The 14904-nt window shown below is 41.2% G+C and overlaps 3 protein-coding genes across 10 annotated transcripts in view; all 3 read left to right on the forward strand.

Annotated features, from left to right (window-relative positions):
- LOC124471292 (NACHT, LRR and PYD domains-containing protein 12-like) overlaps window positions 1-14904 on the forward strand; it is a 1476309-nt gene that overhangs the window by 1329704 nt on the left and 131701 nt on the right. The gene's annotated exons all lie outside the window — the stretch shown is intronic.
- LOC124471307 (NACHT, LRR and PYD domains-containing protein 6-like) overlaps window positions 1-14904 on the forward strand; it is a 332215-nt gene that overhangs the window by 186589 nt on the left and 130722 nt on the right. The gene's annotated exons all lie outside the window — the stretch shown is intronic.
- LOC124471319 lies at window positions 1149-13392 on the forward strand. Of its 2 annotated transcripts, XM_047025789.1 has the most exons (5): window positions 1149-1311; window positions 1386-1502; window positions 1587-1800; window positions 1898-1980; window positions 11068-11718. In XM_047025789.1, exons 1-5 carry the CDS (start codon window positions 1256-1258, stop codon window positions 11198-11200), a joined length of 603 nt encoding a protein of 200 aa, XP_046881745.1. In that variant the 5' UTR covers window positions 1149-1255; the 3' UTR covers window positions 11201-11718. The 2 variants fall into 2 exon arrangements, with proteins under 2 accessions (XP_046881745.1, XP_046881744.1); XM_047025788.1 differs by lacking the exons at window positions 1149-1311; window positions 1386-1502 and having other exon boundaries at window positions 1722-1800; window positions 11068-13392.

Here is a 14904-nt window from a genome sequence, read left to right on the forward strand (position 1 = left end):
TCATGGGATCCATAACTGCTGGTGCTGCCTGGGTTAAACTACAGGTGTTTCCTCATTCATTACATTTATTTCTTTAAATAAATCTCTTGCAACCCACCTGAGGGTCGCGACCCAGTCTTTGGGAAACATACTATTTCACTGAAGCGTTACCATCATGACATTAGCCTCTGTTGCCCAGGTACATCTGTTTTAAATCATTAAAATAAACATTCCCCACAAATACATTTTCGTTTTAGTTTTCTTATGACATTAGACAACGAGTAAACGATTTGTTGGTGAAATTATCATTACCTGTGGTTTTAAACCAGTGTAACTCACTGCAACGCTGTAAGTCTAATTTGTAAAGTTGCTCCGACTTTTCGATAACCTAGCTAGCATCGCAGTGCAGCGCCACCTACTGTTCTGGCGGTGAATTGCTTTCAGCACGCAGAGCCGCTGGAGTACTATAAATTCAACCAATCCGTCCGACTCTATGCGTGCGTCTGTCCGTAACTGAGTCGGAGAAGTATAAATCGGCCTTTAGTAGTTATCCCCCTGGCGTCTGTATGCAAACTCCGCTGTTTAGGAAGCCTAACAGAGACAACATGTTCGGCACTCCCTTAGGACAAACCCTTTTAAGCGTTTTTCCTGAAATACGTTTTTATAGTTATTCCTGAGGAAATACTTGTGCACAATAATATCAACAATATTGACTACATTTAGACGTTTTTAAAGGTTTTTAATTTTACCTCGAAGCTAGGGGAGAACCGGGACAAAAGTAATGCGGGACTAAAGTAACAAAGGGATTTTCTCAGAGCCCTGACTACATTTGCATTCCAAGTAATGACAGCACCTTCAGCACACAACCATTGATGGAACTGCCAAATTTCACATGATGTCGTCATCATTTGCCGGGGTTAGGTGGGAAAGCACTTTTTGGGTGCGCCAAGTAAATTACTGAGGCGGTCCTTTTTTGCTAATTACAAGTTGTGTTTTCCGTTTCATGTGTCACAGTAATGATCAATCTATAGGTTACTTAGTGCTGTAACACATTCTGAAGGTTGCCTTGTCAGAGTTTTTCAGTTTGTGAAAAGGGGGTTAGTTTCACGACAGCAACTTTAGATGGACTAATAATAGACAGCTAACTGTCTGTTGTTTTCTAGATGGGAAAATCAAGAAAAAAAACAAGTAGAGTCCCCAAGGGGGACCCTGAGGCCCTGAGCATCCCCAAACCTCCGCCCGTAGCCAGAGTGCTCACGGCGAAGGAGGCTGAGGCATGCGCCAAAGTCATCTCCCAGGGGGGGAAGACCCTGAGCCTGTGGAGGCACTCAAGTGAGTCTAAGGAGAATTGGGGTTATCCTGTGTCCAGGCCCGTGTCAGAAACTAAACCTTCTCGTCTTCTGTAGGTTCCACGAGGCGTGTGCCGTGGCGAGGGGGGGTGGTGAATCCTCCGTTGGCTTCGGGCAGTACAAGGGGGAGCTCCTCAAGGACCTGTACAACTCTAAGGACAAGAAGAAAGTCAAGTAAGGCTGTTTGCTCCTGAAAAAACACCACTGACTGTATTTTCCTAGGCAAAGGTCTAACTAACTCAGGTCAATTTTTTTCAGATTCGTCAACTGGCTGAGGAGACAGACGCTGCAGCTGGGGACTGAGATTGCCACTGAGTTTGCCATCACCATCAAGTACATCAAGGAGAGAGACGACCGGGCAGCCAGGCTGGGGTCTGCCACGGCCACGTCATCGGACGTGGCCAGCACCAGCAGCGACCACACCCCCTCTGCCATCCAGCCGCCCCCCCCCGTGCCAGCCCAGGAAAGAGGGGTAGGATGTGTTGTCGTCTCCACAAACGGGGTTCTGACGTGTGCCTCCTCCTCCGCATGGAGTTCAACTGTCTTCTTCCCTTTGTGTGTTTTTACAGGCTCCTGGGCTCGGTCGGGCAGCCGACCAGTCCCCAGGCACTGCAGACCAACATGCTCGAGGTCATCAAGCCTTCAGCACCAGGTGAGCTATTGATGGACTGTTTTGGGGGTTACAGTGCAAAACAACCTCCGTCTCCCGCAGTCTTCTTCCCTCTTCTCTCTCAGCGGCGTCTCCTCAGTGGTCAGTTTTGCATTTGTTGACGCTTGGAACTCTGTTGTGATTACATTGTGATTACACTTATCAATAGGTGAAACTATCTCACTACTAAACTGAACTTCAATGCTACAGCCTAAACTTCGTCAATCTGTTCACAAAGGTCTCTTACAGGAAAATGGCTAACGAGTGCCCATTTTAAGTTTGGTTTGGTTTTACCATTGTAGCTAGTACATTCTAAGTATTACAAACTGCCCTTCGATCTAACTAGACTAGTTAGCTTGCACAGGCATTTCTCTCCCGTCTGCAGCACTAAAAAGATATGGACAGATAAGGGAAAACTGTGCCCCGTTTTCGCTCATTTAATCGGATTAACCTCATAATCTGTTTCCATATAGTTGAAATGTAGGCCTATATCTACGAATGTGTGGACTCAGATATACATAACCCATTTGCAACCGACGTAAGCACACCCCACAATTTACACAGAAATCATACCCTCTCTAGTTAAATGCTAGCATGATGGTAAATTACCATTTAAAATAATAACTGTCATGATGTATTATATTTAGTGTAGGAATTTTTATAAAAAAATATTATCAGCCACACAAATGCAATACCCTAATTTATCTTGGCTGGTTTGGAGGGGATGGAACCCCCCCCCCCCCCCCTTTTTCTCAAAAGCCCTGAATCTTTAGGTTAAAATGTGGGTTGTAATTTTCGCAAATATAAATATATGAGTTGTGTTTGTATGACATACAGCTTAAAAAAAGATTTTGCGCTCAAATAAATGTAATACATTTTAGCTAGCATTACTATCTCAGCTCACATCAAACCATGACTAGGTCCTAGGTTGGGGCTCTGTGTGTTTACCACGTTTGACTCTGCCCAGCTATTTAGGTCCATTTAGGTCCAGTATAATGTATATTAGGGCTGGTCATCAATACGTTTTCCTCAAGTTTGTAATCATCGATATTTAAAAACCTAATTAAACTAATTTAATTAGGGGTGGAACGGTACATGTATTCGTATTGAACCATCACGGTATGGGTGTCACAGTTCGGTGCATGAAATTACACAAATACACGGTATAAAATTAAATTAAATTTGCGTGCAAATTAATGAATGTAATGCAGAACTACTGTTAGATACTCGTGTTCTTTAGCTGTTGCCCAGCTTTAGCTCTGAAGCCTTTGATTGGTGCCGCCATGAGTCAACAACAGCTAGCAGCACTAAGGACGAGTATGCCGAGTGGTGGCGACCCACAAGAGATAGAGGACCCGCAGGCCTGTTTAAGATCGCAAGTTTGGGAACTTCGGTTTTCCATTCAGTTACAGTAGTACAGGTGAGAGAGTGGTGGATAAGATAAGCACTGTGTGTCAACGTTGTTCAGCAGTTGTGGGGTATGTGAGCGGAAATATATCTAACATGCTAACGCATATAACACATCTGGATAAGGGCGTGTGCTAAATGACTAAAAACATCCGATCAAAAAAACAGCCAATCACTGGAACGAGACAAAAAGAAAAGGTCAACTTCTCCTCCCTACAGTGCTTAACCAGCCTTTAGATACACATACAGGTAGGGCCAAAAAAATCACTGACACAATCGGAATTTACATGGCATCTTCAATGCGCCTATATTCACTTGTAGAGGAACCTGGTTTGTTTAGCTTTTCTCTCCATTGCACCAAACTCGTAACGAACCGTGATGTTTGAACCACGGTATGAACCAAACCGTAACTTCAGTGTACCGTTCCACCCCTACTAATTACTAACACAAAGTACGTATATATATTTTTGGTGGGACATTGTGAACTGTAAACACTCACCGCAGAACTAAAGTAGTAATTGGGTGTGCTCAAGCCTTCGGTGAGCACAACCATTGTTCTCTCTCATATATAGGGATGGGTATCGAGAACCGGTTCTTGTTTAGAACCGGTTCCCAGTTAACCGATTCCTTGGAATCGTCAGCCAAATTCTTTAACGATTCTGCTAACGGTTCTCTGTGCCGTTGCGCGTGCGCAAACTTTTTATAATTTATTCAGACTGCAGTAAACATGGCAACTAAGCAGAAGCGTTCTAAAGTTTGTTTGTATTTCACACGACAAAATGACAACAACGCCACATGTAACGCTTGTAAAAAGTATATTTCGTCGAAGGGAGGAAATACAACAAATATGAAGAAGCATTTGAACACACAGAATGGAATGAAGTTACTGGAATGTCATGTGTTCGATGCATGCAGCAGCGCAGCTAACGTTTGCGCTTCATCTCTAACTATTCAAGGTAGAGCTAAACTGCCCAAAGGTGATGATGATGATGATGATTTACTTTATTGATCCCCAATGGGGAAACTGGTTTGCCACCATAGTCTGTACAACATACAAAACAGGAATACAGTAACAACATAAAACAAGCATAGTCACAGGGGGAGTGTGGTCCACTACCACAGTAAAAATAGAAGGTTAAAACAGGGAATACATAACAATATAACAATACTATGATGTGCAAATGAGCAATGTGCAGTAATACAATCACATCAAATCAAATCAAATCAGCAGTCATGATTAAAAAGCCTAGCTGCTGCAGGAACAAAAGACCTCCTGAATCTCTCTGTAGAGCACTTTGGTAACAGGAGACGTTTGCTCCTTCCACTTCTAACAAAAGTGCAGTGCAGGGGGTGGTCGTCATGTGACAGGACAGTCCTAAGCTTCCTCCTGGTTCTCTGCTCCGTGATGACCTCCAGAGAATCAGGGCTCATACCAATAATGGATCCTGCCTTTTTTATCAGTTTGTTGACCCTGTTCCTGTCCTCTACTGTCAAGCTGCCACCTTAACAAACAACAGCATAAAAAAGGACACTTGCAACAATACCGTGATAAAAAACATTAAGAAGTGATCTGCTGATTTCAAATGACCTGAGTTTCCTTAAAAAAAACAATGATCACAAGGTGATCACAGCCACTTGTTACTGTGTGAAGCAATTTGCCTTTATTGTGTGTAATCGATCAAGTTATATTCTGTCCCGTCATTTGAAGCATAGGCTACATTTTAGCTCTGGCATTCGTCTCCCTTTATTGATCACTTCACGTTATAGTAATTATAAACATTACGTTAGACATACTGTTATATTTGCCGAAAATTACGATCCCAAATTTTACCCGAAAGATTCGGGGCTCAAGTCACAGAAGCCACACCCCTACTCCGCTCCGGCCCATGCCCTCAACCCCCCACCTCCTCTCACCGTGGTGGAACCTAGATAAATAAAGTGTCAATTCTATTTTTACCTGCCTTATTCAGCTCTTCCTAGCATATTTTTTCCATCCATTTAATTTGTGTCGCATTAGTTCAATCTCGCTAACTCCCTCCACAACATTAAATTATGGTTTTGGGTTGTTTCCATGGCAACAACCTTGGTACACGCTTGTGTTTAAGAAGGAGAGCATGCTCTGACAACAGAAAACTAAATTGTTTAATGCACGGTCTGATCATGTGCTTATTTAAATTAAAATATAGTGTAGCCTATTAGCTTACTCATAAGTCACACAGCAACTTAAGACCTATATTTTTATATATATATATACATATATATATATATATATAAAAAAAAAAAAGAAAACTAAGAGAAAGCAGGCAAGTCTGCCGGCCCAATATTTGAGCGGGCAGACTGGGAATTCTCCCAATTCTCCCGATGGCCACTCCGAGCCTGTGTGTTTCTAAAACATGCTCTTAAAGATCCTGTAAAGCAAATTCCATGATTTGCTTCTCAGTACATTATATAAGTGTGAAATTAGTTCCTGAATGCATTTGCAAAGCGTGAAAACTTTGTCGCACTGAAATGTGGAGTTAGACCGCAGAACACTCAGTAAGTTTCCATGATGGTATCAATTCGAATCTAGCTTTATTCGGACAATGCTATTTTTTGGGACAACTGCTATTATCCTAATATATATGGCAGTGAATAAAGCGAATCAATATTACAACTAGTGGTGATACAGCCATTTCCGCTTGACCTATTCATCACTACCAACAACAACAGCATTTAAAAAAAGATGGCGAACGGAGAGGAAGGTGAAGCTACGTCCCTCTACATTTTGTGCATGATGACAATCGGAGTACTGCAAATGCAAACGTCGCTATTGGCTAGATTGATAATGGAGAGAAGATGCCGCTGCCGAAGGAACATCGAGAATTGCCAGATGAACGAATCATTGATCCGAAGACTCGGTTGGCAGATGAACGAATCATTGATCCGAAGACTCGGTTGTCAGCAGAACAAAACATTGATCCAAAGACACGGTTGGGAGGTGAACGATTTGTTCATCTGCCGGGTACGAGTCTTTGGATCGTTTTTCACGTGACCTGCATAGGCTCAGTACTGCTAGCTAGAGGAAACAGAAATGATTCGTTCATTTTGCCTCGGTCTTTGGATCATTGTTCACGTGACCTCTATAGGCTCAGAAGACAGGAAACAGAAAGGATTTGTTTACCTCGTTCACTTTCGTGCAACTAGGTTTAGTAAGACGTGAATGATATTCGTTCACAAGTAATAATTACAGGTTTTGTTATTTTTACTTTTTTGTACTTCACTTACAGTTAAGTGCAGTGTAATTGTTTGCCGCAATAATTAAATGCTAGTGTGAAATGACCATTTTGAATCATACAAACTGTCATAATGCATTATTTTAATCCAGGAATTTCTTTTAAAATAGTATCTTCTGGTTTACATGCAGGCCTACATGAGAATATGATAAATGTTTACAGTGGACGTATTTAGGCCAGGGAATTTACAAAAACAATATTGAGCAACCCCCCTCTGTTGAAATGAACGAAAGACTCGAAAAAAGATTTGTTCATTTTACTGAACGAGATTCAAAGAACCGAGTCAGTAAAATTATCCGAACTTCCCATCACTACCGTTTACAAGCATGCGATGTCCGAATTATCAACCGACTCGTACCGAGTTATCTCGGGGTGTCAATCGGATCGCAGTCGGACCACAATTATTCGAACAAAGGTGTTTCCAAGAAAGGGATTATTCTATTTCAGTCCAAATAAGCCAGTAATTCAAATCCATGTAACCACGGTCAGTTTTTCTTCCGTTTTCAGAATATGTTTTAATGGGCGGAGCCAGAAAATTATCTATCTACGTCATTTTGACCTTTCTACGTCAGATTACTGCATGGCTCCTCCTCACCCGGTGAAACGCAATAAAAGCCTGGAGCTCATTTGCAAAAGAGGTCCTCCAACTCCACTTCAGTTACGACACCTGCTGTATTGACATTGTAGCCTACATCAGCTAACTAGCTAGCTTCAGGATGTCTCCCTCCACCCGCAACTGCACCTTAGTTTGGCTTACAACAGCAGCTAGGCTAGCTTGCTAGCTCGTAGGACAATTCAGCTTCTCCACGCAGGGCTTTTTTACTGACAATGATCGCTTCCAGCAAACATCTTTTGAATAAGTAATTTCCCCCTAAATAAATATCAAGCTTATTTATGTATTTGGGGGAATATTTTCAGTTAAATGGTACTGTTTGAATCACGATTCCATCTGAAAAATACTGCTGTTGACAACATTGTTAGAATAGCTTGTTTCAAAGGGTGTTCGGCTTGTTTCATAATAAACGGACCCATCTGCAACCATCTGAAAGTGTACCCTCTCTAGTTCTATACTGTTTTGTTCGGCTTGACGTAGCGTCCATTATCTGGGTCGTACTTGACAGGCGGTGCCTTCCAGCAAGGGGTCGGAGCTTCAACTCCTTCAGGCAACACGCCCCCCCCAGTCTCAAGCAGAGAAGACTGCTGATTTTCTCACAATTTCAAAGCCTAATTTAATAGGGCCCAATACCAGGCTCATGTACTTGCAATGGCGTAATCATATAGGGGGACAGGGGGACACGTCTCCCCAAATATTCAAAGATAGACGATTTGTCCCCCCCAATATTTGTTCATACTGTATGATTATGCGGGCAATATCGATGACTGCTAGTAGCCTACGTCTTTCTTTCCAGCTCCGAAAATATCGGCCCGTCCAATATCGGCCCTGTCCATCAGACAGACGTTTAGCACATATGTATATTTATGGGTGGTAAATACCCAGTATTTGGCTAACATAATCCCTGAGATAACGACTAGGTGAATTACACTAGAATTTTGAATTGTAGAATTAGTGCGAATTTTGATTGCAATACAATACAGCCAGGGCCGGATCTAGGGGGGGGCTGTGCCCCCCCAGATTTCTGCCGCGCCCCTGCCAAGCTCCTTCTGACTTCAGCCAAAAAGGTTACATGTTGAAGCTATCAAAAAGCCTGTTAGTACTTTCAGTAATATGCTTTTTTTTAAAGAAATCTTTTCAAAAGATTCCCCAGTGATTGTCTGGTTGATAATGGGCAACATTGGGGACCAAAGGCAGGCTAGGGGAACTCATATTAATGTTAAATAACCTCCTAAAGTGAAGTTTTCATGTCATGTGACTTTTAATCATTGTATGTGGCCCAGTTTTCGTATGAGCATAATTGATACATTCCAGTGTCACAATTTCATGCCCAGGGTTCGGTGCCACCTCCCTAAATGCTGCACTATCCCCATCTGAAAGCATCTCAGTGTACCACACCTGGTGGTACACTGAGATGTCACAAGTCACAGACTTGGCCCCCATTCACTTTGTTGGCACACTTTTAGAATAAAACATAAATAGAAAAATGACTACATAATCTGTGGATGAATCCCTCTCCCTGCGCAATGAGGACAACATTTATGGTAAATGTTCTGTATTTATATAACACTTTACTACCTTAGCGGCACTCAAAGCACTCTGAAAAGATGACCAAAATGTATGAGCTATCCTGGTCCATCTAGGTGGTTTTAGAGTTAAATAATGTATACATTTACATTTAGTCATTTAGCAGACGCTCTTATCCAGAGCGACTTACAGTAAGTACAGGGACATTCCCCCCGAGGCAAGTAGGGTGAAGTTCCTTGCCCAAGGACACAACGTCATTTGTCACGGCGGGGAATCGATCGGGCAACCTTCTGATTACTAGCCCGACTCCCTCACCGTTCAGCCATCCGACTCATATATTAGGGCTGGTCATCAATACATTCCCCCTTAGTTTTATTCATCAATATTTAAAAACCTGATTAAATTAGTCAACACAATGTGTATATATATTTCTAAAACTGGTTGTTTCCATCCTGGATTGTGATTGGCTATATCGCTTTCCATGCCGTTGTAAAATCCTGCATAACCTTACAGGTTGTCCTAATAACATTCTTTAACATTCCATATTACTGCGCATCGAATTTTAGAACAGGTAATGGTGTTTTCTTCACTCTGCTTTGCGTCGTGCCTAACAACTCCCCTTACCTGTTCTAAAATCAGCACAAAACACGGCCTCTTGGGGCTTATTGCTTAAATATATATATAAAAACAATTTTGGGACATATGGTGAACGTGTAAACACTCACCTCAGAACTACAGTAGTAATTCCCATCAAATATATTATATATAGCAATATTATAAACAACAACAGCAAACAGCAAATTGAATATCAAAACAGTCAACGTCAGACAGAATCAGCTTAGAACTTAAGGCAATAGGCTCAAATAAATCTATTTACATGCACCTTTATATGCCCCAACATTGTAAAAACAACTAAATGTGAAAATGCCAGCTCCAATATGAAGTAGAGAGGGTAACATTTCTGGAGAAATTGCAAGTGTGCTTGCGGCTGCCCCAGCTGAGGTAGTTTGTATCAAACCTCCAAACCTATTGTTTAAACTAGTGTCAAGCGTTCACATATTTGGAAAAATACAAAAGTTTTCATGTGTGTACTTACAACTGATATTTCTGTATATTTTAAATTAGTATGTATACTTATGTATACATACTTCTTTATGAAGAAGCATACAATAAAAGTTCAGGCAGGGCAATCGGGCAGTGCCTATCATCTGCTCATTACCACATCTGTGGTAGCACGATAAGACGGCCTTAAAAGGGCGCGTGGATACTCACACACTCACCCCGGTTGTTGTATGATCAGTGCTGCTGCCACCCTCCACCGTCCCCTTCTCCCCCAAGCTGTTTGTGTGTTCTATCCATCAGGGGGGATCCTATCTCTATTGCTCCCTGCCTCATATGTCATGTATGCATGCGTAGCATCGAGGAGCCAGGGAGAGCTTCCTTTAGATTATCCACTCCGCCAAAATCAAACTTATGTCCATGTCATGGTATTAATAAATGCTCAAATCTAATACGTGAATGTCTTGACTGAACTACATGTATTGCTGCTTGTCTACAATTCTAAATACTAGTGAAAGGGTAGACAGGGTTCTCATATCTTATTGAGTGCAAGAGGTAAAGGGGACGTGTGGCAACCTCACATAGTTACATAAAAACAAAGAAATGTTCACAAAAACCACCTTTGTTAACATTGCAAGCCCGTCAAGCTTTGCTTCCTTGTATAGCAGGTATAACCTTAAACTGTGTTTTGTGTTAAATGCATTGTACTTTCTTTTAATTTTAACGCTTAGCTAGATACAAAAAAAACACATCAGTAACTGTCACATGGTGTGCAGTAACTCACTGGCTTTAACAACTGACAAAAAGAAAATGCAATTATTAAAAGTTAGATGTCCCCTCTGTTGAGTCTGCCCAGTGTTATCCACTCATTCAAAGCAATCATTCTCACATTTATTACATTCAGTCAATTGGGTGAGTCCATGCTCATGCCACTTGATTGATAAGGAGTCACACAGTTCATTCACATCACAGTGACAAAGATATTTAATAATTCTGCCTCGGCGCCCAACACTATCTCTGTTTGTCAACATTGTTTGGGGATGAGGCGAACAGTAATTGCAGGTGCCAGGTCAATCAATAAGGCTGTTTTCAGTGATCTGTGTAAACTCATGTGATCTGCTCAATCTGAAACCATGTTTCATATCTTAATTATTCAAGAGAAGCTTTTTCCAGTTGGTATTCGCCAGTGTTAAAAATTTGATTTCTCTGCAGGAGAAACCCATACACAGAAACCCACAGCCATGGAGCGAATTGCCAGATGGAAGGAGGCAAAGAAGTTGGACGTTTACAAGTTATCCAGAAAGGACAAAAACATAGAGATTTACAATCTAAAGATGTCTGTTAACAGGGATGGAGTTTGTCGTACATGTTGCTTTGGAAGCTCATCACCTTTGGGAAAACACAAAAACATAATGCTTGTGGGATCAACCGGCTCAGGGAAAACAACACTCATCAATGCGATAATCAACTATATCCTGGGTGTAAAACGAGAGGATTCAGTCAGATTTGAATTGGTACCTAAGGAGTCCACTAAATCACAGCATCACAGTCAGACCTCTGAGATTACAGCCTATCAGATCAGTCACTGCAAGGATTTTGCAATTGACTTTTCTTTAACTATAATAGATACCCCTGGATTTGGGGACACAAGAGGCATTGAGAAAGATAAAGAAATTGTTGACATGGTGAGACAATTATTTTGTGCTACAAATGGCATTAGTAGCATTGATGCTGTGGGATTTGTGGTCCAGTCCGCTTTGCCACGACTCTCTGCAACTCAGAAGTACATTTTTGATTCGATTCTTTCCATTTTTGGAAAAGACATGGAACACAACATTGTTCTTCTTGCTACCTTTGCTGATGGGAAGGTTCCACAGGTGTTACAAGCTATTCAAGAAGCAAACGTTCCATGTGCCCGAAACAAAAATGGCATTCCTATTTGCCTCAAATTCAACAACTCAGCCTTGTTTGCTGCTAATGAGGCAGGAACAGATGATGAGGATGAAGAGGGACATTTCGATGAAATGTTCTGGAAAATGGGCACTGCCAGCATACAAAAGTTGTTTTCCCAGTTAGATTGTTTGGAACCCCGAAGCCTGCAGCTGACCAAGGAGGTATTGGAAGAGCGCAAGAAACTGGAAACGACTGTGGAAGGACTGCAACCAATTATCCAAGTGGGGCTAGTAAATCTGGACGAGTTAAAAAAGACACAGCAGGCATTAGAGAACCACTGGGATCATGCTGAGAAAAACAAAGACTTTGACTATGAGGTGGACACCCTCAATGTAGAAAAAATTGCACTCAAAACTGGAATCCACACCACAACATGCATAAATTGCAACTTCACTTGCCATGACGACTGTAGTTATGGCAATGATAGTGACAAAAATATGTGCTGTGCAATGAAGAATGGCTATTGCACTAACTGCCCAGGAAAATGCCAATGGAGCGATCATTCCAATTTTCCATACAAGATCGTCTACAGCACAATCAAAGAGAAAAAAACTTATCAAGATCTGAAGGACAAGTATGAAAAGGCATGCGGTGAAACTGTGACAGCAGCTCAAATTTTTCAACAACTGGAAGACGAGTACAGACATACACAAACAACTGTGTTAGATGACATACAGAAATTATCAGAAATTCAGAAACGCCTTGGTGAAATTGCCCTTCGACCAAACCCGTTGTCTGCCCCTGACTACATCGATCTGATGATTGAGTCTGAGAAACAAGAATGCAAGCCGGGATTCCTGGAGCGAATTCAGGAATTACAGAGATGCCGGGAAGGAGCATTGTTGCTTAAGAAGGTATCTAATAATGAGGAACTCCTCCCTGATGAACAGAATAATTTAAAGCAATGGACAATTGCAACATTTCCCAAAATGTCAGGTGTTCTCAGCACATGGGGTAAACGTGTCAGAGATGTCTTCACAAATCAGAAGCAGAAAAACTGAACATCTAGAAAAAGTAAACAAATATTTACGGTTACCTTAAGTATAAATTCCCGAAGTATGTTTTTCTTCTCCATTAAAGGCAGGGTAGGCAAGTTGCGCGAAGCTAGCTATTTTTACTTCTTTTCGACACGATTCAAACCAAATAATCCCACCTCCTCCCTTCAAAGCCACAAAACTACAGTAGCAAGCATTGAGTGCACGGGCAAAGTTCTCACAGGTAGGTACACAGACAAGTATCCCGTCCTATTAATAGTCAGGGTACCTCTTAATTATTGGTCGTGTTTATTACAGTATTGCGACGCCCACAGATGTTGGAATGATTTCATATTACTGTCAAACCTTTTGATATATTGGTTGCTATCAAGACGTAAAGTTACTTTCGGCAAATATGACAAAATTATTGGTGGGCATAGATTATAATTTTTTATCTAAATGAATCTCACTGTAATCTTGGCGCTAATATAGATTAAAATGGTTCAATTGAATTCCGCCAAAGGCATTCAAAATGTGTGTGCTACCCAAATAATGACTAAAATACGTCTTTGAGAATGGGTTTCTCAAGCCAGGTGGTGCATTAGACCAGGGGCTTATCTCCTGTTTCCAAAATGCATCACAAACTGCTTGAGAAAGCTGTTCTACTATGATAATTGGTGATGAAAATAAATGATGTTCAATAAGATGTACTTGTGTTTATTAACTTTTTATTCGATTAGTTAGCTTGGCTGATAGAGCTGTGCTGACGGGCTTGCCTCGGTTGCACTCAAACATGGTAGTTTGACGACGACTCTTCCCCTGCGCTACATCAGTGCTTGGTCTGGCATCTTCCGCATTAGCTAAGGGATGCTTTGCGTTTAGGTAGTATTTGAGACTGGAAGAACTCCTACAGTAAACTAATTCCGCATAGCACAAGGTGCAAACAACCTCAATTGTCGAGGTTTCCATTGGGAAGCTTCTTAAAAATACATTTTCTCTGAAGCAAACTAGGCGGCTTCATAGCTGCATCCATGTTAGCACGTCACGTTTGATGTGATAATTTCATACACAAGACATTCACACAGGTTCGAAGACTCGTTCTCGCCCCCTACAGTGCAATTCGGCTAAGTATACATCCGCGCTAAAATATCAAGGTGAAAGTCATCATAGCTTGCGTAGTATAGCCCCACCTCCCAACCCAACTTTGAGAATAGATTAACGGCTATATTTTTTTAATCGGCCGATAACTCTCACGTTAACGCATAACGTTAAAGCCGATAACGGCCCACCACTAAATCAAATGCATCTCAACAACATTGCCTACCCTCCCTTTGATATTCCTGTTTGCAATATCAGTAGTGTAGTGGATCTACTCTATTATAATTGTATTCTGGGAACAAAGTTCCAAACCTTTATTATTGAAATTGTGAGTCACATGAATTTATCAAGGATTTTGACAAAAATATTGTCTGATTTAAAGAAGTTCCAATGAAGAATAAAATCTGAAATCATGCATTCATCCCATTACTTATAGCAACTGTGTTAGATATACTTTAAAGCATGAGTGGTCTCTCTTATAGTGTTGGTATAATGTGACCTGATGCCCCTACAAGGATGTCATGGGAAGAAAGTCATCGAAAGCCCCTGCTTTTCTAACATTATTTTAATTATTAACATTTTGAAACTATGTTTTCTTAGCTAGACCACACAAAACGAATATGGCGCTGACACACGATAGAAGTGATGTAGACTGTAAAAACAAAATCTGAACCCAAGTGGTCATCTGGGACACCTTGGAGATGCATGATGTGAACGCTGGTGTGTTGCCTGTCCACTTGTCCTCAGAGGACACACATTTTTAAACAAAGTATAAACTGTTTTAGTTCACATGGAACACTCCTCTCTGCACTGCATAGTTCTCTTATTAACAGAGTAAACCTTTGTAATCATTTTCATTAAAACGATGTTGTAACATGATAAATATTCTAATTATGTTACGTAACAATTGAAAACGTTTTTTTTTGTGCTTTTATTGTATTGTTTGGTTTTCAACTATGTGTAATGTGTTAGGTGTAACATGCATATATACTGACCTGAAGAAAGGTCTGCCTGCTGAAAATGA

This window comes from Hypomesus transpacificus, chromosome 9 (genome assembly GCF_021917145.1).
Source record: "Hypomesus transpacificus isolate Combined female chromosome 9, fHypTra1, whole genome shotgun sequence".
Lineage (NCBI taxonomy): Eukaryota > Metazoa > Chordata > Actinopteri > Osmeriformes > Osmeridae > Hypomesus > Hypomesus transpacificus.